At 43.0% G+C, this 22301-nt stretch overlaps 1 protein-coding gene across 2 annotated transcripts; it reads right to left on the bottom strand.

The window, feature by feature from the left end:
- Window positions 1-1761: 1761 nt before the first annotated feature.
- Window positions 1762-21005, bottom strand: LOC106563179 (protein mono-ADP-ribosyltransferase PARP14). 2 transcript variants are annotated; one of them, XM_045690018.1, is made up of 17 exons: window positions 20716-21005; window positions 19974-20280; window positions 14374-14401; window positions 13862-14098; window positions 13471-13698; window positions 10737-13261; window positions 10256-10492; window positions 7055-7276; window positions 6756-6900; window positions 6479-6634; window positions 6146-6208; window positions 5731-5916; window positions 4954-5157; window positions 4212-4832; window positions 3369-3514; window positions 2869-3043; window positions 1762-2696 (listed from the first exon to the last, which is right to left on the bottom strand). In XM_045690018.1, exons 2-17 carry the CDS (start codon window positions 20055-20057, stop codon window positions 2413-2415), a joined length of 5541 nt encoding a protein of 1846 aa, XP_045545974.1. In that variant the 5' UTR covers window positions 20058-20280; window positions 20716-21005; the 3' UTR covers window positions 1762-2412. The 2 variants fall into 2 exon arrangements, with proteins under 2 accessions (XP_045545974.1, XP_045545973.1); XM_045690017.1 differs by lacking the exons at window positions 19974-20280; window positions 20716-21005 and adding exons at window positions 18953-19068; window positions 19219-19950.
- Window positions 21006-22301: the final 1296 nt, after the last annotated feature.

The raw sequence follows: 22301 nt of genomic DNA on the forward strand, positions 1-22301 counted from the left end.
TGTGAAGAGCACAGGGCGCCAGTGGCGAATTTGCCAATCTTGGTGTTCTCTGGCAAATGCCAAACGTCCTGCACGGTGTTGGGCTGTAAGCACAACCCCCACCTGTGGACGTCGGGCCCTCATACCACCCTCATGGAGTCTGTTTCTGACCGTTTGAGCAGACACATGCACATTTGTGGCCTGCTGGAGGTCATTATGCAGGGCTCTGGCAGTGCTTCTTCTGCTCCTCCTTGCACAAAGGCGGAGGTAGCGGTCCTGCTGCTGGGTTGTTGCCCTCCTACGGCCTCCTCCACGTCTCCTGATGTACTGGCCTGTCTTCTGGTAGCGCCTCCATGCTCTGGACACTACGCTGACAGACACAGCAAACCTTTTTGCCACAGCTCGCATTGATTTGCCATCCTGGATGAGCTGCACTACCTGAGCCACTCGTGTGGGTTGTAGACTCCGTCTCATGCTACCACAAGAGTGAAAGCACTGCCAGCATTCAAAAGTGACCAAAACTTCAGCCAGGAAGCATAGGAACTGAGAAGTGGCCTGTGGTCCCCACCTGCAGAACCACTCCTTTATTGGGGGTGTCTTGCTAATTGCCTATAATTTCCACCTGTTGTCTATTCCATTTGCACAACAGCATGTGACATTTTGTCAATCAGTGTTGCTTCCTAAGTGGACAGTTTGATTTCACAGAATTGTGATTGACTTGGAGTTACATTCTGTTGTTTACACAAGAACAGAGGTGACACAAAACTAATGGAATGGATTGTTATCTGTTTGTGCATATCAATGTTAATGACATCATATGTTTCTACTATACAATTCAATCTAAAAATGTTATTTAAAAGTCACTTGCCAATGTATTTTTATTTAAGGTGTAGGCACTGTCAGGCATGACACAGTACATTTCCCTCATTAAAATGCAAATCAATTTATAACATTTTTGACATGCGTTTTTCTGGATTTTTTTGTTATTCTGTCTCTCACTGTTCAAATAAACCTACTATTAAAATTATAGACTGATCATTTCTTTGTAAGTGGGCAAACGTACAAAATCAGCAGGGGATCAAATACTTTTTTCCCCCACTGTATTTTTGGAACTAAACCGTCTCCATATATACTTCCATAAATTTTTCAACTGGGGGGACCTTCAGACGAGTTTTGTGAGGCCGGTGGGTGTCCTAGAGCAGAACAACTGACATGTTCATGAGAGTCTCGTTCCACAGAGGGGTCATATTAGTATGTGGGTCGTAGAGCAAAATGGAGAACACCATCGTGTTCATGAGAGTCTCATCGACATGTACTTGTTTGCGAGAATCTCACCTTTCCACAGAGGCATCATAATAGTTTGTAGGCCAAACTGTTCGGACGCTACAGACGATTGTGTTAGAAGACCGATGATTTTCAGGATGTCTCATGGTCTGACAAACACCACTCTAGCTCTTGTCATCTTTCACTTAGGTGCGGAAGTGCGACATCGGCACATGCGGTGAAAAAGCAGATTCTGTATCTCTTGTTTAAACTGAGAGACTTTTATGGGGATTTAAAAAAAAATGTTAATTAGACACCGCGGGGGCACGGACATCGACTCTAGGCATTAAGGGTTTACCTTACGGAATAACTTTCCCTTACCGAAGGGACTTAAGGGTGTTGCACAGAGCCCCTCAAACATTTCCTTAGGTAAGGGCAAAATGTAAGGGTTTTATGGTAGTTTGAAGGCATGCATGCAGAAAGAGTCTCTGGTTACCATGGAAACGCCTTAACAGAATACCTTGTCAAAGAGATTGCATTTATTTTGGGAGATCACAAAATTGAACTTCTACATGCAAGACTGGAGAAACAAATTGATTCAGAAGATAACAAAACATGTTTCTTTTAGTATCTTTTTTCTCAACTTGTTTCTATCACGTCAAGCTAACACAGAGTTGGTAGCTAGCTAGCCAGCTAGCGGTGTCGCCATGGAATGTGCAGCTTCTATTGTTTAGCTAGCTAGCTAGCTACCTAGCTGGTGGTGGTTTTCCTTTTGAAACCAGGGCAGAGGAAAGCAACATCCACCTCCGCAAATGCTGTTTACATTGATATCCATACTGAATTAAGCACTTATTAAGGGACCTCATGGGCACCCTTAACTTTTCCACTTAATTTATGGGGGAAATTCACCTTAAAATGTTTGTGCAACTGACTTAAACTTAAGGAAAATGTAAGGGAAAATAAGGTGAAAATTAATTTAAGATATTTTATGCAACCGGGCCCAGGGCCTAAGCAATATCATTTATGTCTATAAAGAGTAGTTTTCTAAGGATGTCTAACCTCAGACATGGCTATAAAAACTAGCCCACATACCATTAAAACCCTTCACACAGACATATGGAATTTGTTGTGAAGTATTGATATACTAATGAAGGTACAGTTAAATATGATCTACTGGAATTTGATGAGAAACTCTGGATAAGCCTGCACATCATTGAAGATCACAAACATGGTTGGTTTGGAGGTGTTGTCTGTGACGCTGTCGTACAAATCGGCATCCTTCCCTGAAGCTTTGGCAGGAGGAACGATCAAGCCTGCTTGTCCCCGAGTGAAGTCTCCAACAAGAACCCTGGCCAGGTACATGCGCTTGTTCCCTTGTGCATCAGCTTTAGAATAGCCTCTTGCTGAATAACTGGAGTCCACAGCAAAGTATGTTCCATTGCCAATAGCCGCACCTGGACGAAGAACATATTGTACAAAGAGTTTAAAAAAAATGTATAACAATGATACTTAGTTCAGATTGATTTATGTCTCTTCATCAAGCTCTTCCTCCCTTAGGAAGAGGTCTCAATATAACAGTAAAGAATATTGGTAATTAGACATGTTTCAATGAGACCATTCTCATACCATGTGATCCAGCGTAGCTGCGATTGAAGCCATGGTTGTTGATCTGGGTGATGGATTCGGAACTGGTGCCATGGAACAGCAGTTTCTCGTTGTTTGTGTGCTTGTTCTTCTCCTCCAGGTGGTTCTTTCTTATCTGGTAGCTCTTCCACAGTGAATCGTTCTGGACTCGTTCAATCTTCAAATAGCAAACAAAACACGTATAAATCGACAGTGATTTATTTATTACTGAAGTGCAAGCCCACCTAGCTAAATATTTATCGAACAACAAAGGAATAGGAATTACACATTTCACTGGTTCCAGGAATTACAGTTCCATTCTTGAAAAAAAATAATCCACAAAGCTTTGTTGCCTTTAATGTAAAAAAGAATATTTAAATGATAGTTGAGGGATTTCTAACATCAATGTCGCAAAATGTGAGGCTTTCATATAACGTCAACATAGAAAATCAGTCTATTGTGGAATGCAAATGAAATTCAGGTATACATTTTTACAAACATACTGTAAGGATGGTGTTGTTGAGCAAAGTCTTCCGAAATTCCTTCTCCACGTAGTTGTATTCCGTGGATCCTGGAGTTAGTGGGACCAGCATTAAGAGGGAACCCTTCATGTCATCCCAGTGTGCAGGTAGAGACACAGATGTATCGTCTGGACAAAACACAGAAGAGAGTTTGGCATTTAGGTGTCAATTAATTCCGCAATAACTATTGTCATTAAAAAGACTCATTCACAACTTTACATGCATATTGATGATATACTCAGTTCCATGACATGTGCTGCAGCAGTAGGCCTAACCGCAGAAAAACATCACTAGAACGACACATTCCTCTCTCGCTAGATACACAAATAAAGGTGAATTACACTCAAACATCTATTTTTTTTACACTAAAAATTGTCTTCTGATGTGAGTTAAGCATTGACCTGCACTCAGAACATCACTTTTCGTTGTTTCTCTATGAATCATTGTAATATTGAGAGTAAAAAAATAAGAGAAAACTGAATTATGGAAAATACAAGAGAATTTTATGGAGAATCTTATGGGTCCTGTCATGCCAAATACTGCTTATTGACCATTATTTTACAAGGCATATTGACAGAAAACATCTCTTGTACACCAAGAACCCGGGGACGAGTTGCAGGGTAGAGGATACGAGAAGAATGTGCCTATTTTAAAGCTATATTTAAATTAGCTCTTGTTCTAGAAAAGGTTGGAGACCCCTGATGCACTGTACGCAACCACAAAATGACAAAAATAACACATTCTTTTTTATTTAATATCACCGTTCTACATAATTTAATTTTAATGCAGTCTAGACAGATGAGGATTTATTATGGATGGACCCACCTTTCAGGTCTTTTCTCAGTAACTCAATTTCTCTTTTGCCCCCAATCTTGGCAGCTCTCTTGTGGGCTACATTTGCCTCATAATCCTCATTGTTGATCTTGATTGTCACTTTGCTGTTGTCTCTCACAGCCTCCTCCAGGTTGTAGTTGGTGAACATGTCAAAAGACACCATTGTCCCACTGTAGTCTTGGTACTGCCACTCCACCAGGCTGCTCACCAGGAAAGCTGCCTGTCTGCGGTACTCTGCCCTCTCCTTGTCCAGGACCATGTCCCTGATGAGGCCGTCTGCTGTAAGCACATCGCGGCTCAGGCCCGCCAGGCGGATCAGGGAGTCAGGGCCCTTCTTCTCCAGGCATATCCTGACCGTCAGCTCCCTCTGCATGGCCTGCAACTTCTCCACATCCCCCTGGCTCAGCTGGCTGATGTACATGTTCTTGATGGTTTTCTCAGTTTGCTCCTTCACTATGAGGTTTTTAACCCAGTCTCGGGCATGGCTCACAGCCTGGGGGCTCTCTGCACACAGCTGGAACACGGTCGGGGCAAACTCCTCTCCCTCCATGACAAAGTTCTCACGGGCAGAGCGCTCATCACTGGGTCCCATAAAGTAGGTTGTCATTGTATCTATGAAGAAAGAGCACACACACACAACATAAATGTCACTTATGATTATAATAACTATATTGTATTAGTACACATTAAGCTCATATTGTCTTCTACCTCACACACTTCCATTCTCACTGACCTTTTATCCTGGTAAAAATGCTCTTTTCCTCCACTTCCTCTCCCACTCTCCTCTTCATGCTCTTGTGGAACTCAGTCACCATGGCAGTCTGGAATATCAGGATCTTAACACTTCTCACTAACTGTCCCTTTTTCTTCTTCACAAACTCCACCACTGCGTCAATCATGGCGTCCGCAACAGCAGAGGGACTCGCTCCACCCTGGCCTGACAGACAGACAGATGGAGGCAGACAGACAATGACATGGCTATGGAGGCAAACAGAAAGTACAGATAGACAATGACATGATGGAAGCAAATCTGTCCCTGAGAGTGACTAATCACAAGAAAAATATGGAAGCAAGGGAAGGAGACAAGGAAAATATGAAAGAGAAGGAGACCAGGAAAATATGAAAGAGAAGGAGACCAGGAAAATATGAAAGGAACAAGTAAAAGAGCCATAGTATATTTGGGGAAAAAGACAAAGAACAAGAGTATTTGAAAATTAGGCTAAGAAAAGAAGCAGGTAGTCATTATGAGTAGCGGGTAGTCATTATGAGTAGCGGGTAGTCATTATGAGTAGCGGGTAGTCATTATGAGTAGCGGGTAGTCATTATGAGTAGCAGGTAGTCATTATGAGTAGCAGGTAGTCCCTTTCAGAGCCCATGGAAGCAAAGCATATGGCCACTTTACAACCTCACAATAGAAACAAAGAACACAACAGAACAGGCAACAAGTACAATAAAAACATGCAACTACACAAGACAGTGTAGTCCAATAAAGACCATTACAGCAGAGTACCTGTTCCAAGCGCTGGGAAGGACACCGAGGTGAACTTTTGCTCCTCACACTTCTTGAGAACATTGTACACAGTCTCTTTAATGATCTCAGGGTCATTCTGTCCCACAATGTGCATGATGTATTTGCATGGGAGAGATCCTGCTGATGTCACGATCATACTGCATGGTTGGAAGCTTGGGGATTTGACTGTAGAGGCATAAAAGGAAAGGTTTAGATGTCAAGAATCTATTCCTAAAATGTAAAATCAATGCACACCAGTGTTGTAGGACCCATGGACTGGAAACTGACTAGACTTTTACCAGACAGTATCAAACAGTACTGAAATGTCATCTCATTCATATCCAACATGACTACCAGTATCCTTGACCAGTAACATGACTACAGTATATGTTGACTCAAGGACATGGAAACACACCAATCTCTGAGCACTCCAACTCCACCTTCAATCCAGCTCCTTCTAAAATGGATTTGGATACACCTGAAAAAACAAAGACATTAGTACAATATGTCTCTTTATTCTAAGTCAACAATTTTACCATTAAATAAGTTGTGCGTCTGTGGGGTTGTATGGGATTTAGCTTGCTTCCTGATTGTGTAGCTGTAAACACTGTTCATTTGGATTTCTAACATTTCAGCTGTGTACATGTTAAACATCCTTATAAGGTGTTCCTTAGCATTTGTCTTAGTAGCATCATAAACATGAAACATTGGTTACTACACCTTTGCTATTGTCAGAGGTACAAGTCACCTGATTTGAGGTTAAAGTCCTTATTGGAGGAGTTGACAATGACGTCACTGGTCTCTTTGGTGATGTCTCCTGATGACACTTCAAAAGTCATGTGACCCATCTGCATGCTGTACACACCCAGAGAAGGGGATGTCACCTGTCCAAAGAAGCCTGCGCCTAATGAAAATAACATGTTTAGACAAGAGGTTTCTGTGGAAACAGACACGCTCTAGAGGCAGCAGGGTCTCAATGGTTGAATATTTTGGGGGATACTTTGAAGGCTGTGAATTAAGCTTACCAGAGGGCAGCCGTGATTGGCCAACATAGGATTTGGGATGTTGTGATTGGCCAACATAAGATTTGGAATGTTGTGATTGGCCGGAACCTTGTGAACTCTGCCAAGTATACCCTTGTGTCTGACCTTTGAATTCCCTGACAAAGCACTGTAAACAGGAGATATAAAAGTGTGGAGCATTTATCAAACATATCTAAGAGCACAACACACACTGACAAAGGTGAGGTTATGCAACAATACTATCTCTTTGTGATGATAAGCACTGAATCTCCCTTTAAACCATTTTCCATCTTCAAACTTACATCCACAGTTTGGGTGTCACTGGGGTGGACCACGATGGCCACCTCTTTAAGGTGTGTGGAGTTTCTTCTCTGGCTGAAGTCTTTGACCTCCTGCAGAAGAAGCTTGGACACCAGGCCCTTAGGGAATCCCATGTTCCCAGTTCCAATGGCAGGGAAAGACAGGGATGCCAGCCTATGCTTCTCTGCCTCACTCAGGCAATCTTTGATCATCGTTATCAATATCTTAAATCACAAACACATGGACAATTTTAGAAACATTTTACTAACATTTTACTAAAACCTTTCTATGCACTCCCACTCTCAATAACCAGTGCTTCATTTGAGCTGGATCCTGCACCGCTCAGATTTGACCTCGTTTGTTCTGGCACCTATTTGGACGGATCCGGTACCTCTCACTGCATAATTTATTAATTGTTTCACTGTTCGCACCGGATACATTCTAATAAAAGCGATCAGCGTTAAATCAAGTTGCCTCCTCGTTATTTCTTCTGCCCAACAGAAAGGCCATCATGTAAAAACGTGGGGATCCTTCATCCTTTCCTGCCACACTGATTCCAGACCTGCTCTCTTATTTGTACATAAAGGTTATGGGGAGGGAGGATGGGGTAAGTAACTGATCTCGACACAGGTCTTGGTAGAGGTGGTCAGCTAGTGAAGAGGTCCCTACGTAATCACATTATGTAGTCTAGGCTAGTCGTCTCCCTACTGAATTTGAATCACGGGAAAGTCAAATAAAAAAATGGATAAGAAAAGGCAATCGAGTTTGATGACATTTTTCAAGTCCAAAAATCTAGAGAAAGATGGTGAATTGAACCCATAACAAGCCAGAGAACTGTCAGTGCAGGAGGACTGTTCCTGATGGCAATGCCTAAACTAGCAGCGCTGCTAATCCCAACAGTTCAGCATCACCTCCGGCACCTACACTAGCTAGTAGGCCTACTAGAGAGTCAGACTCAGAGGGAGAGGCAGACGGAGAGCTGGGGGGAGGGGGGCAGTCCATTCACAGACTAAGTGCTCGGATCAGGTGCAATTTGCAGTTCAAGAACAAGCAAACACATGGGACAGCAGGTAGCCTAGTGGTTAGAGCACTGGGCCAGTAATCGAAAGGTTGCTGGATTGAATCCCCGAGCTGACAAGGTAAAAATATGGCTAAGGGTTATAGTTAACTCAAAATGAAAAAATAGACATGACAGCCAGAGTCTTCAGAACAGCCTTAGAAGGAGGCTAAAGGTCACAGCCACAGGCCCGCTCATTGCTTTGAGCAAGAAATTGACTCTCAGGAGTTAAATGGACTTGACATGGGGAGAGTCATTGTGGGAGGTTTGGAAAACTAAGGTAGGACATTTCTTTCCCTTTACAAACTTGTTCTGTACTGTGAAAGTAATCTGAATATGTGCTTCATATTATCACAATGGCAGGAGGCCTATATATTCTCATATGTGTGTTCTGCTGTAGCCTACAGAGATTTATTTTATTTGAAGTTATATTCTGATATTGTGATACTTGTTCTACTGCTACATTGATGTCTTGAAAATGATATTAAATTGAGGTCTTGTAAGCCCCACAGCTGAGTTTGTGTGCATATGACGGGTGTTCTGCAGTGTTGTCTAAAAATGTTGCTGTACATCGATGTCTAGAAAATTAGGCTATAAGGAATCCGGACTTGCGTAAGCCCCGCAGCTATATTCGAGTATGTGGGCATACTGTAGTAATGTCTAAAATGCTTTGAATTAATCAGCACCTTGGAGAGTGCTGACCGTTTCACCAACATAGACAGTAGGCCACTTGGCTGTTTACTCTGTCTGCTGCACTGCTACGTTGTGTTTGACACTTTTTTTTCTCAATGTGCTCCGGCACCTCAGTGCCCCCCCCAAATGAAATTGTATTTGTCACATGCGCCAAATACAACAGGTGTAGACCTTACCATAAAATGCTTACTTACAAGCCCTTAGCCAACAATGCAGTTTAAGAAATAGAGTTAAGAAAATATCTACTAAATAAAAGGTACAAAAAAATTCTAATAATCTAAAAGTATCACAAGTAAATTACATAACAATAACGAGGCTATATACAGGGGGTACCGGTACTGAATCAATGTGCAGGGAAACAGGTTAGTCGAGGTAATTTGTAAAGTGACTGAGTAGATAATAAACAACGCGAGTAGCAGCAGTGTGAAAACATTAATTGTTCAGCAGTCTTAGGGCTTGGGGGTAGAAGCTGTTAATGAGCCTTCTGGTCCTAGACTTGGCGCTCCAGAACCACTTGCCGTGTGGTAGCAGAGAGAACAGTCTGACTTGTAGTGACTGTAGTCTTTGACACTTTTTTGGGCCTTCCTCTGACACCGCCTAGTCTATAGGTCCTGGATAGCAGGAAGCTTGGCCCCAGTGATGTACTGGGCCCTACGCACTACCCTCTGTAGTGCCTTGCGGTCAGAGGCCGAGCAGTTGCCATACCAGGCTTTGATGCAACCGGTCAGGACGCTCTCGATGGTGCAGCTGTAGAACTTTATGGAATCTGCCAAATCTTTTCAGTCTCCTGAGGGGGAAAAGGTGTTGTTGTGCCCTCTTCACAACTGTCTTAGTGTGTTTGGACCATAATAGTTTGTTGGTGATGTGGACACCAAGGAACTTCAAATTCTCGACCCACTCCACTTTCAGCTCCGTCAATGTTAATGGGGGCCTATTCGGCCCTTCTTTTCCTATAATCCATGATCAGCTCCTTTGTCTTGCTCACATTGAGGGAGAGGTTGTTGTCTTGGCACCACACTGCCAGGTCTCCTGCCTCCTCCCAATAGGCTGTCTCATCATTGTCAGGGACTAGGCCTACCACTGTTGTGTTGTCAGCAAACTTAATGATGGTGTTGGAGTAGTGCTTGGCCACCCAGTGGGTGAACATGGAGTACAGGAGGGGACTAAGCACACAACACTAATGGGTTTGAGTATTGAGGATCAGCGTAACAGATGTGTTGTTGCCTACCCTTACCACCTGGGGGTGGCCCGTCAGGAAGTCCTGGATCCAGTTGCAGAGGGAGGTGTTTAGTCCCAGGGTCCTTAGCTTAATGATGAGCTTTGTGGGCACTATGGTGTTGAATGCTGAGCTGTAGTCAATGAACAGCATTCTCACTCACTATGTGTACTCACTACTCGTGTTACGGGACCTCCCGATTTACAAATTAAACACTGTCAATAACTCATAGCTTACCTTCTCTGCTGAGCCAGCTCCCTGGTCCCAATGGGGGCAGACAGTATGGATCACCCTCTGACATCGCAGGTTGTAACCGTCGGTGACCACAACGTCACCATAGGCCAATCTGTTGGAGCGAGCTTCATCTGTGGCTGCTGATTGGAGCCCAGGACCGGCTGCCTTTAGGATAGCATTGGACACAGCACCTTTGCTCAGGTCCAAATCCTCAGAGATGGTGTTGACGATGCCCTCAGACTAGAGGTGTCAAAACAAATGACCAAACATTCATGAAGCGAGAAGGGAACAGCTATGTATTTCTATTCAAACATAAAATATGACTTCTACAAGACAGCTGTCATTCCAGATAAAGAAGAGTAGAATGAAAGGTAAACAAATTATACATCTTATACTCTGGGTTATCTGATGTACTACTTATAATACATGTATTATACAACAATGGTTTACGTGGTGCTCTGATAACTACAGTAGATGTACTCACATATTCCTCCTGGATATTTCCCTTCCTTAGAATGATCTTCAGACCCCCTTGTGTGTAATTGGTCTGTAGGATTTCCCCACTGCCTGCCCCCTCAAACTTCCTCTCTTGGCCATACTCTCTCCTCTGCTCCTCTTGGTTTTCATGATGAGTTCCGCTTTCTCTAACTCCTCCCCTATCTCCATGTCTTGCTCTACCTCCCCCTCTACCTCCACCTCCACCTCCTCTACCTTCTCCTCCCCCTCTACCTCCACCTCCTCCTCCCCCTCTACCTCCACCGCCATGTTCCCATTGCCTATGTCCCCACTTTCCCTGATATGCAGGTCCTTGAAGTCCGTAACTATGTTGTCCTCTTCCCCGTCGTCCACTTCCCCTATGTGCACCCTGCGGGTGCAGGTCATTGAACGTTTTCTGAACAGCGCTGGCCAGGGCTCTCACAGTGTTGTCATTGTTGTCCACCAAGTGAATCTCAGTCAGAGAGGTCTGACCCCTTAGGTTCTCACAGTAGTCACGCACTGCCACAGCAATGGTCTCAGTGCACAGGTCCAGAGGAAAGCCGAATATCCCAGAGCTGACGGCCGGGACGGCAACAGTTGAGCAGTTAACCTTCGCAGCCTCCCTCAGGCTCTCATTCACAGCTTGTTTCAGACGCTGTATGGCTGTTCTCTGGTCAAATTCTGTGAACCGTGGACCAACTGCATGGACCACATACTTACAGGGCAGATTGCCTGCATCTGTCACAATGGCGTCTCCTGGCTGCAGTCGGCGGTTATTACGGACATGTTGATCACTGAGCTCCTGCAGCCGTGGACCAGCAGCCTTGAGTAGTGCTAAAGCCAGGCCTCCAATATGCTTCAGGTCTTCATTGGCTGCGTTGACTACTGCGTCCACTTTGAACTTGCAGATGTCAGCCTTACTGACAGAGACCAGGATTCCATTGGTTGTCCTCACCTCACAGCAGGATAACGGGCCAAACCCTTCCTCCTCATCTTCATCATCGCCCTCTTCTTCCTCTAGCATGTAGTCTTCCTGCAGCAGCACCACACAGCAGTACTCCTTCATTGCCATGGAAACAAACATTCTTCCCTTCTCTTGGAAGTACTTCCTTGCTCCAGGCTTCATGATGGTGAGCTCATCAGTGCATAAAGGTGCTACCATCTTCTGAAAGGTCTCTTTGGCCTTCTTGACATAGAGACGGGCTCCAGAAAGGACAATTTTGGGCCTTCTGGGGTCAAAGTGGACATTCACCTCATCACGCTTGGCTAAATGTTTCCAGTCCTGGGATTTGTTCTCCTGGATGAATTTAACCACGGCACAGGACTTGACACGGACAGCCTCTTTGACTCGTGAGTAGTTTTCAACAAAGTCCCGTAGACTGTTGCTGACCTCTCTGACCGGGTCCAGGAAGCCAGACACAATGATTCTGTCTCTGCTCTCTGGGTGATGCTTTATTACCACCGTTCTTTTCTTTAAGGAGTTGTAGGCATCCACCAGCTGGTTGTTCAGATCCTTCCACTCAGGCTTCCTCAGCACCTCCTGGTCCTCCACCATAAGGCTCTGCAGGGACAGGGCAGTCTTCATCCTCTGCTCTGCATCAGCCAAGGCTCTGTCTGAGCTGCCAGTCAGAAGTACCTCTCCACCCTCCACTCTGTACACAGCGTTGATGCCCCGGGACGTGAACAGGTCCTGGGACATCTCCATACTGTCCACTGACCGCAGGAAGTCCAGGAGGTAAGGGTCCAGCTTCAGCTGCTTCTTATTCATCTTGAGCTCCCTCTCGAGGATCCAGTTCTTCACCTTGTACACCTCTGCAACAAGACCTGAGAGAACCAACTTCTTGGTGTCGTCTCTGTAAGAAAAACCCATCTCTGGGGCTTCGTCTGCTGCACGCTTCCGAAGTCCTTCCTGCTGCAGTATATAGAACATGGCAGGGGACACGTCCATCTCCTCCGAGACGCCGTCCCTCTGCCTCTCTATCCGACTCATGGCCCTCTGCATGAGGTCTTCCACCAGCCCCCTGAGTCGCTTCGTGTCTTCGGCCAGACCTGCAACTGTCAGAGACCCTTTGGAGGCATCCATAGCTAGGACAGCATCCTCTTTCACCACCGAGCGGACTTCTTTCTCCACTGCCTTCCATGCTGTGCCACTTGCAAAACACTCAAACACAGCATATTGGGTCATGATGTCACGGAAGACAATTGAGGTATTCTGTTTCCATCCGTCTACATATTCGCTTGTTAGTCCTTTCTGCCTTAGCAGGGTTGGCAGAGGACTGAGTTTAACCTCAGGAGTATCCATGTTTACTTGACAGAAGTGAGCCTTCATCTGGTCAGTGATCGGGGACAACTGTTTCTTCATGGAGAGGAATTTCCATACAGCAGAATGCACACACTCTATGAAGGGGTCAGGCATCTTCCACATTGGCCTTTCCTTTCCATACAAGGCAGTCCCTAAGGACTCGTAGTATGGATACACGTTGACTGGGACTTTGCCAATTACATGATGTTTATTTAGAGTGGTTTCCACAACTGAAATGACATAGATAACGGACTGTCTTTCATAGCATGAAATGAGGGGTCGAAACAGAATATTGCTGTAGAGGCCAAGAGACTGCTGCAGCAACAGAATAGCAAGGCTACATTCAATTCTTCTTATAATATAGAGTAATAGATGACCAAATAAACAAATTGATTAACATTTATTTAATTAAACAGCTCATTCAAACAGCAGGTTTTACCTTCTGCTGCGTGGAAGGTGACAATGGCTGCCTGTTCCTCATGGAACATAATGATGTCCTTTGCTGGGCCAGCCCACTTCTCAATGTAGAGCTCCAGCATATCCTCAAGTATGTTGGAGGGCAGGTTCTCCACTCTCACACTCTGGCACCTCTCTAGCAACCGGCCAATCATACCCTGCTTCTGGAAACTCTTGTTGCTCTTGCTCTCAGTGAGGAAACGCTCCACATCTAACGACAGACAGCAATCATATCCTTAATATCATGCACAACAGTTTTTGAAAATATAATCCCTTCGTGTGAGGGAGAGATCTGTTTTATAATACTTCAGAAGTTAAATTCATTGTTTATTTTTTGTCGTTTAAAAAATAGATAATTTGAAATAGTGACCAACCTTTGGGATTATTGAAGGTCACAACAGCTCTGTTTGTCTCACTGATGACCTCCAGGGAGAAGTTGTCTTCCTCCAGGCCAGAGATGGTCTCCACCAGCAACAACAGCAAGTCTCTCGGCATGCTCTCAGGAACCCTCTCCAGCACCACAGCAGAACTCTGAGGGAAAACCTCAGCTCCACCCTCCTCTCCAGGCCCACTCTCAGAGTTGGGAGCTTCCTGTGCTTCACTTGACACATCTGGGATTAAACACACTAGATATTCATATCCAATAATCTCATTCATATTTTCACATTTCTGACTTCATTGGCACATTTCTGCCTACGACAAATTTACAAGGAGATATGGCCTGATAAGGCTGCATTTTGCAACACTGTCTAATGATATGCCAATAGCGATTATTATGAAATGTATTAGGCAAAACATTCAATATAATAATATTAGGTCAAGGGAATGCATCAACAAGTCTGATCTGTTCTGTCTAATCACCACAGAAGCAAGGAAAGGATGTTACCTGACAATTCATTGCTTGTAGCACCAAGCTGGAAAACAAGCAAAACAAACAAAATGTATATGTCAAATAGTTAACCAATGGGAAACTTTACAAGTATGCTCTTTAAAATTAGCCATACAAAGAATGTATTATCCATCAGTTTGAAGCCCTGGCTAGCCTGTCGAGCCAAGACAGCACTAATTTAGCCCACAGTTAATCTCTGTTAAACCAGAAGTAAAATCTTGCATACAGAGCATTCGGAAAGTATTCAGACCTCTTGACTTTTTCCACATTTTGTTACGTTACAGCCTTACTCTAAAATTGATTAAATATTTTTTCCCCTCATCAATCTACACACAATACCCCATAATGACAAAGCAAAAACAGGTTTTTAGAAAGTTTTGCAAATGTATTAAAATATAAAAAACTTAAATATCACATTTACATAAGTATTCAGACCCTTTACTCAGTACTTTGTTGAAGCACCTTTGGCAGTGATTACAGCCTTGAGTCTTCTTGGGTATGACGCTACAAACTTGGCACACCTACACCTTCTCTGCAGATCCTCTCAAGCTCTGTCAGGTTAGATGGGGACTGTCGCTGCACAGCTATTTTCAGGTCTTTCCAGAGATGTTAGATCGAGTTCAAGTCTAGGCTCTGGCTGGGCAACTCAAGGACATTCAAAGACTTGTCCCGAAGCCATTCCTGCGTTGTCTTGGCTTTGTGTTAAGGGTCGTTGTCCTGTTGGAAGGTGAACCTTAGCCCCAGTCTGAGGTCCTGAGCGCTCTGGAGCAGGTTTTCATCAAGGATCTCTCTGTACTTTGCTCCATTCATCCATCCACCACCGTGCTTCAACGTAGGGATGGTTCCAGGTTTCCTCCAGATGTGATATTTGGCATTCACGCCAAAAAGTTAAATTTTGGTTTCATCAGACCAGATAATCTTGTTTGTCATGGTGTGGGAGTCCTTTAGGTGCCTTTTGGCAAATTCCAAGCAGGCTGTCATGTGCCTTTTACTGAGGAGTGGCTTCCGTCTGGCCACTCTACCATAAAGGCTTGGTTGGTGGAGTGTTGCAGATAAGGTTGCCCTACCCCCCCGATTACTCTGTTTGGCAGGTGGCCAGCTCGAGGAAGAATCTTGGTGGTTCCAAACTTTTTTCATTTAAGAATGAAGGAGGCCACTGTGTTCTTGGGGACTTTCAATGCTGCAGAAATGTGTTGGTATCATTCCCGAGAGCTGTACCTCGACACAATCCTGTCTCTGAGCTCTACGGACAATTCCTTCAACCTTATGGCTTGGTTTTTGCTCTGCACTGTAAACGGTGGGACCTTATATAGACAGGTGTGTGCCTTTCCAAATCATGTCAAATCAATTGAACTTACCACAGGTGAACTCCAATCAAGTTGTAGAAAACATCTCAAGGATGATCAATGGAAACAGGATGCACCTGAGGTCAATTTCGAGTCTCATAGTAAAGGGTTTGAATATTTTTTTATACATTTGCAAACATTTCTAAAAACCTTTTTTCGCTTTGTCATTATGGAGTATTGTGTGTAGATTGAAGAGGGAAAAAAATTATTAGAATAAGGCTGTAACGTAATGTGGAAAAAGGTCTGAATACTTTCCGAATGCACTGTAATTTGGTCAGCTGCTTGCTTGAATTTACATTTTTGGTCAAAAAAGACCATAAAATCACCAGAAATTCAGCGCCATCACTTTTTTAAATTTGGGAATACATTGAGCTGGTAAAAGAAAAATCTGGAAAATTAATTTGGATAAATTATATTTAATTACCACCAAAATTCAATGGAAAACGACAGACTGACAAACCAAATAAATATGTATAGCAGCCTAGAGGTAACCAACTTGCTGAGTGCACTGCCAAACTGCAGCAACAATTGGAAAAAGTAGGGCGAGTATTGGGAATGTGCTGGGTGCCGAGCTCTTTCCTTTTCTAACACGCTATGCGTTCAGTGAGTGGGCCAAATCTGACGTAACAAGAACAGACACATACAGAAAACTCTATGATGGTTGCTAAAACAGCTGTCCTCAAAACACTTGTTTTTGACTTGAGGCTCATGTACAACACACTATGAACATCACACTATGAACTTGCCCCATCCTAGTGTAGCCTGCAGTGCTTAATTTGTAAATCAGGAGGTGCCGAAACAAAAATTGAGCAAGAGAGGGTGGTGACCTGGGGAGCTTTGAGGTACCAGAACGCATGAGAAAATAACCTTTATAATAAAGCATTGCATTCATATCATCACATTTGCATAGTGGCATAGCACAGTAGAGTAGAGGTACTTACAGAAGTGGCACACATGGGGAACATTTTTAGTAGCATAGGTTCTAGGAAAAATGTGGCATTTTATAAATGCATTTCATGCAATTCTATGTCATTTTACATGATTGGAGACTGGCCGAATATTTTTTCATACCTAATACCGCAGGAATGATCTAACAGACAGGTTACTTTGACACCAACACACTGAGAATCTTAGATAAATAAAAACGACCTTGTCTTGAATCCAGCAATACCCTATTTTTAATTTAACCTTTATTTAGCTAGGCAAGTTAAGAACAAACTCTTATTTACAACGACGGCCTACACCGGCCAAACCAGGACGACGCTGTGCCAATTGTGCACCGCCCTATGCACCACTCCCAATCACGGCTGGTTGTGATACGGCAGGTAGCCTAGTGGTTAGAGCGTTGGACTAGTAACTGAAAGGTTGCAAGACCGAATCACCGAGCTGACAAGGTAAAAATTTGTCGTTCTGCCCCTGAACAAGGCAGTTATCCCACTGTTCCAAGGCCGTCATTGAAAATAAGTATATGTTCTTAACCGAATTGCCTAGTTAACTAAAGGTCAAATTAAATTAAAATACAGCCTGTGATACAGCCTAGGCTAGGTGTGTGGGGACACATATTGTAGGCTACAATATGAGGAAGAAATTATTGTCCTAAAATGCTTTCCAGTTTCACCGACTCATCCCAGGATATGAATTCTGTAAAGTGAGTGTGGAAAAGGTGAACAAACTGTTGTTTATCAACAAAGACAAGCCACCCTGGTCTGATGACTTGGATGGAAAATTACTGAGGATGATCGAGGATGATATTGCCACTACTATTTGCCATCTCTTCAATCTAAGCCTACATGAAAGTGTGTGTCCTCAGGCTTGGAGGGAAGCACAAGTCATTCCGCTACCCAATAATAGCAAAGCACCCTTTACTGGCTCAAACAGCCAACCAAATCAGCCTGTTACCAACCCTTAGTAAACTTTTGGAAAGTCCAATTAACAAAGAGGCAACTCAAATAAAATGTAAATTGCTTTTATTCACATTTTTACATTGCTAAAAGTGAAAAACTATTCTCATGCCACCAAAGGTACCGGATTCAGCCAAATAGGTTCCGGAATGGAAGGATCTGACTCAAATTAAGAACTGCAGTTGTAACCTGTCTTGAAAGATCACACAGGCCTAATGAATCATTTCTATTTTACATAACAGAACCAAATATAATAGCATATAGCACAGTAGTAGGCCTAAATTACTGTTACACAAAAAACACCTCGGTCATATCTTATGAGGTTTTAGGATGCTCACTGAAGCATCACATTTTTTTGTTCTAATGCGGTCAAAACTCAACAGCTTGTGCCACTAAGTAGGATAGCCTATGCTTCGATTGAAACAAAATACAAGAAAGGTTAATAGTTTGTAACACCATCGGCAGATAGCCTAGCGGTTAAGATCGTTGGACCAGTAACTGAAAGGTTGCTGGTTTGAATCACAGAACCGACTAGGTGAAAAGATCTGCTGATGTGCCCTTGAGCAAGGCACTTAACCCTAATTGCTCCTTTAAGTTGCTGGACTACAATGTAAATGTTCTAATTCACTCAAAAAACAGTAATTCATGAAAATCTAAGTGCATATTCCAATTAAACTGATTGAGATCAAATGGTTGGCAGATGGAGTTTGGACATTTCACCAATAGATCATGAAGAATTAGACTTCACTATTGACAGTGATGTTTTTACTGTCACATACACCGGATAGGTGCAGTGAAATGTATTATTTTAGGTATTATTCTTTTAGGTATTATTTTAGAGTAGGATGAATTTTATCCAAATTCTATAATGATATCCAATAGGCTACATCTGTCGGTAGAAACGTTGATTGAGAAATGACGACATCATTTAAAAATGTTTGGCTCCAGCACCTAAAAAATAGCATTATAACACCACTGAGGACATGTAGGCCTAAATATGATGTTAGTTGACATTCATGTGGAAACGTTACTTCCCCACAATCACTGCTTACAACTAAAGATAGCAGTCTGTTACAACAATCCTTACTTATCTTTAGACAAACTGTATGAGACAAATACATGACAAATCTGCGCACGGCAACGAATACGCGCATTTATCTCTGATTGGCTGCAGTAAAAGTGGCGCATGACAGAACAAGCTAGGTCGAATCCGGACAACTGTAGCTGGAATGGGAAGGCCTCAACACCGTTGATAGCAGACGTTCGTACATTTGATTTCACAGAAAGTCAACAATCCAACACTTGCAGCTATTCATATAGACTACTCACCGACGGAGAGCAAGCCTCTTTCAGATTTTCCCCCGATGATGATGACAAGCGCAACTTCACAGTTTCATTGTCTACAGTTATTTCGTGGTTATCCCTCGATAGAACCCTTTCCCTGACTGTGGAGACAAATGCGACATCATGTACACGTCACTTTACTGGAAGTCACTTGTCCATATTTACATTTTTATGGTTAACATTATTTCACTATTATGATATGAAAATGACAACTATACGATACAAATCTTCATCCGTGGTGATCTGCTTACCATCCTCAGATTTGAAATAAACAGTTGCTCTAGTGGAACGTTGATCCTCGTAGAGCACCAAGCAGTCCCCTCCACTCGACTTCTTTTTACTTTGAAAATAAATCTGAAGTTTGTTCTGTATCCCTTTAGAGACAGACTTTGTCCAACTGACGTCTACAGTGATGGGATAAGGATATTCATCCATCGTTTCTCCCCTCTCATGCGAATACTGTTTGGGTATGAAACGCGTCGTCCTATTTCACTGCATCCACTGTTTCACTTTCGTTTCAGGCTCGGTTGAGGAGGAAATCGTGTGTACAATGGACCTACTGATCCTATAACCACGCCTTATATGAGTAGGCCGGCTAAGATTCTAAAAACAGTATTGGGGCATATAAACCTATTGGCCTATACTTTAAGTAGATTGTTTAACTATCGAACGTTTTGCTTTAAAAAAAATGGCGAAATGGCTTCACAATGTCTTAAAGTCCCCGGACACTAGGAGCACTGCCTCTGGATGAGCGTTTCCCTGTTTGCTTATGGCCTTATACAGCTCATTGAGTGCAGACTTAGTGCCAGCATCAGTTTGCGGTGGTAAATAGACAGCTACGAAAAATATAGACGACAACTCTCTTGGTAAATTGTGTGGTCTACAGCTTATCATGAGATACTGAACTCTACCTCAGGCGAGAAAAACCTTGAGACTTACTTACTATTATATTTTGTACACCAGCTGTTGTTTACAAATATACACAGACCGCCACCCCTTGTCTTACCTGAGGCGACTGTTCTATATTGCAGATGCAGCATAAACCCCCCCCAGTTGTATGTTGTCGTCCAGCCACTACTCTGTGAAACATAAGATAATGCAGTTTAATGTCCCGTTGGTATGATATTCGTGATCATTTTTGTTATCCAATGATAAAACAAACGTCCCTGATATCGCTGTTTCTTTCTCATGCGAATCACATGGATTTGGGCCTTGTTGGGTGTCTGAAGTAAATCCTTTGCATCCGACTCATTGAAGAAAGAAATCTTTGTCCAGTACGAGTTGAGTAATCGCAGTCCTGATATCTAGAAGCTCTTTTCGGTCATAAGAGATGGTGGCAGAAACATTATGTACAAAATAAGTTACAAATAATGCGAAAAAACACACACAATTGGTTAGGAGACCGTAAAACGGCAGCCATCTCCTCCGCCGCTTTTATAAATTGGTTGGTTCGAGCCCTGAATGCTGATTGGCTGACACCACCTCGGGCCTTATTGCTTAATAAAGTCATAATATACCCAACTTCTACAATAAGGCCATAACATATCAAACAAAAAAAACAACCTTGGTATTTCTAATGTACTACTGTGCAATCTTCAAAATAAATAAATATATAATAAAAAATGTCAGCCTTACCCATCTTTGCTTTCCCCTACATCTAAACCTGAATTTAAGTCCATATAGCACAAATTTCCATATTGGCTAAATAAAAAAGGATAAGTTCATCATACCCATTTTGCATTACCAACCTTATTTTAAGTCCACATAGTCCACGGTTCCATACTGCAGGAATAAAAAAAAGAGAGAAAAATACAATAAAAGGAGTCCATCATGCTAAAAAAAGTGGTAAAATACAAATGAATCCGTAGTTGTACTGTGTAATGCAGTGAAAAGTTGTATCGTGGACTACTTCAGCAGGAGGTTGCTATCACTCACAGCCACGTTGTTATCTTCAACCCCATGAACATTGGGTTGTTTACATACAATTTCTCGACCACTAGACGAACATTCTGCTTCTCTGTTCGGAGCCTTTTGAAAGTGGGGTACAGGGCACGTCGTCCCTCCACTATTTCATGGGGAAATTGTTGATTAATAGAGAACGAGGTGTTCTTCAGTTCCCTACCCTGTTGTAACAAGGCAACTTTCATTTTGTAATGAGTTCGCATAGCTATGATCGGACAGGGCCACCGAAATGGTGAGACCTTAAAAAAAGAAAGAAAAGAAGATCCACCTGTTTGTCCATCATCTTGAGATTACGTTTCATGAACAGCTTGATTTTTTTCCTCCGTTGACTGGTTTTCGTTTTCATCCTCCTTTATTCCCATTATAACAACACCCCTCGTTTTCTCTACCTATCTAAATAATTGAGATTCCCCTTCTGTGCGTGCAGACTGAGGCAAACATGTGCATGTGCACTCACCAGAGCGAAGAGACCCTTACCCATTCTCTACCCCCAAACCCCCGTCCCGCGACCAAATTAACCCCTTCGTCGCCCTTCTTGTCACGTCCTGACCATAGAAAGCTGTTATTTTCTATGGTAGAGTAGGTCAGGGTGTGACAGGGGGGTTTTCTAATTTAGTTTTTCTATGTTGTTATGTTCTAGTTTTGTATTTCTATGTTGGGCTTTGTTTGGGATGATCTCCAATTAGAGGCAGCTGGTCCTCGTTGTCTCTAATTGGAGATCATACTTAAGTAGGTGTTTTTCCCACCTGGTTTGTGGGAGATTGTCTTTGAGTTAGTGTATGTTTCACCTCTGCGTCCCGTTTTGTTATTCAGTTTATTTATATGTATTGCATAGTTTCACAGTTCAATAAAAATGTGTAATGATAATCACGCTGCACTTTGGTCCGCTCCTTCCTACGACAACCGTGACACTTCTGCCCTGCCTTAACTCATTCTACTCCTGTAAGGAACCCCAAATACAACCATGTCTAGGGAATTCCATCTGCTGGATAGTATCACTTATTACATGACATAGTAGAAGTACTCTCTATGCACACCAGATGGTACTCTCACTCTTTCTGGCTGTCTCAGAACTTTTCAGAATTGTTCAAGTGATGGTGAGAGGGGAGGGAGAGAGAGCGAGATGTACTGTAATCGGTTGGGACTATTAATGCTGCTCTCATTACTGTTGTTAATGTTTGAGCCGAAGAGTTTGGAAATGACGATATGCCATCAATGTCTGTCTTTAATGTAAGGATAGATCAGTACGTTATACTGCTGTCTTTGTTTCAATGCCGTGGCTGCAAATACAGAGTTTTCACCCCGCCCCTCCGGAAACCTCTTTCTCAATGCTAGGATCCGGATCACGTTCTGTCCACGTGTTATTTTACGC

This window comes from Salmo salar, chromosome ssa11 (assembly GCF_905237065.1).
Source record: "Salmo salar chromosome ssa11, Ssal_v3.1, whole genome shotgun sequence".
Lineage (NCBI taxonomy): Eukaryota > Metazoa > Chordata > Actinopteri > Salmoniformes > Salmonidae > Salmo > Salmo salar.

Excerpts from the sequence above, each read along its gene's own strand:
- LOC106563179 (XM_045690017.1), bottom strand. The coding sequence starts at position 19,402 with ATGGATGAATATCCTTATCCCATCACTGTAGACGTCAGTTGGACAAAG. Across the intron at positions 14,402-18,952 it reads AAGAGGCTTGCTCTCCGTCG|CTTGGTGCTACAAGCAATGA; the intron begins GTGAGTAGTCTA and ends CTTGTTTTCCAG. Across the intron at positions 10,493-10,736 it reads GAAATATCCAGGAGGAATAT|TCTGAGGGCATCGTCAACAC; the intron begins GTGAGTACATCT and ends TGACACCTCTAG.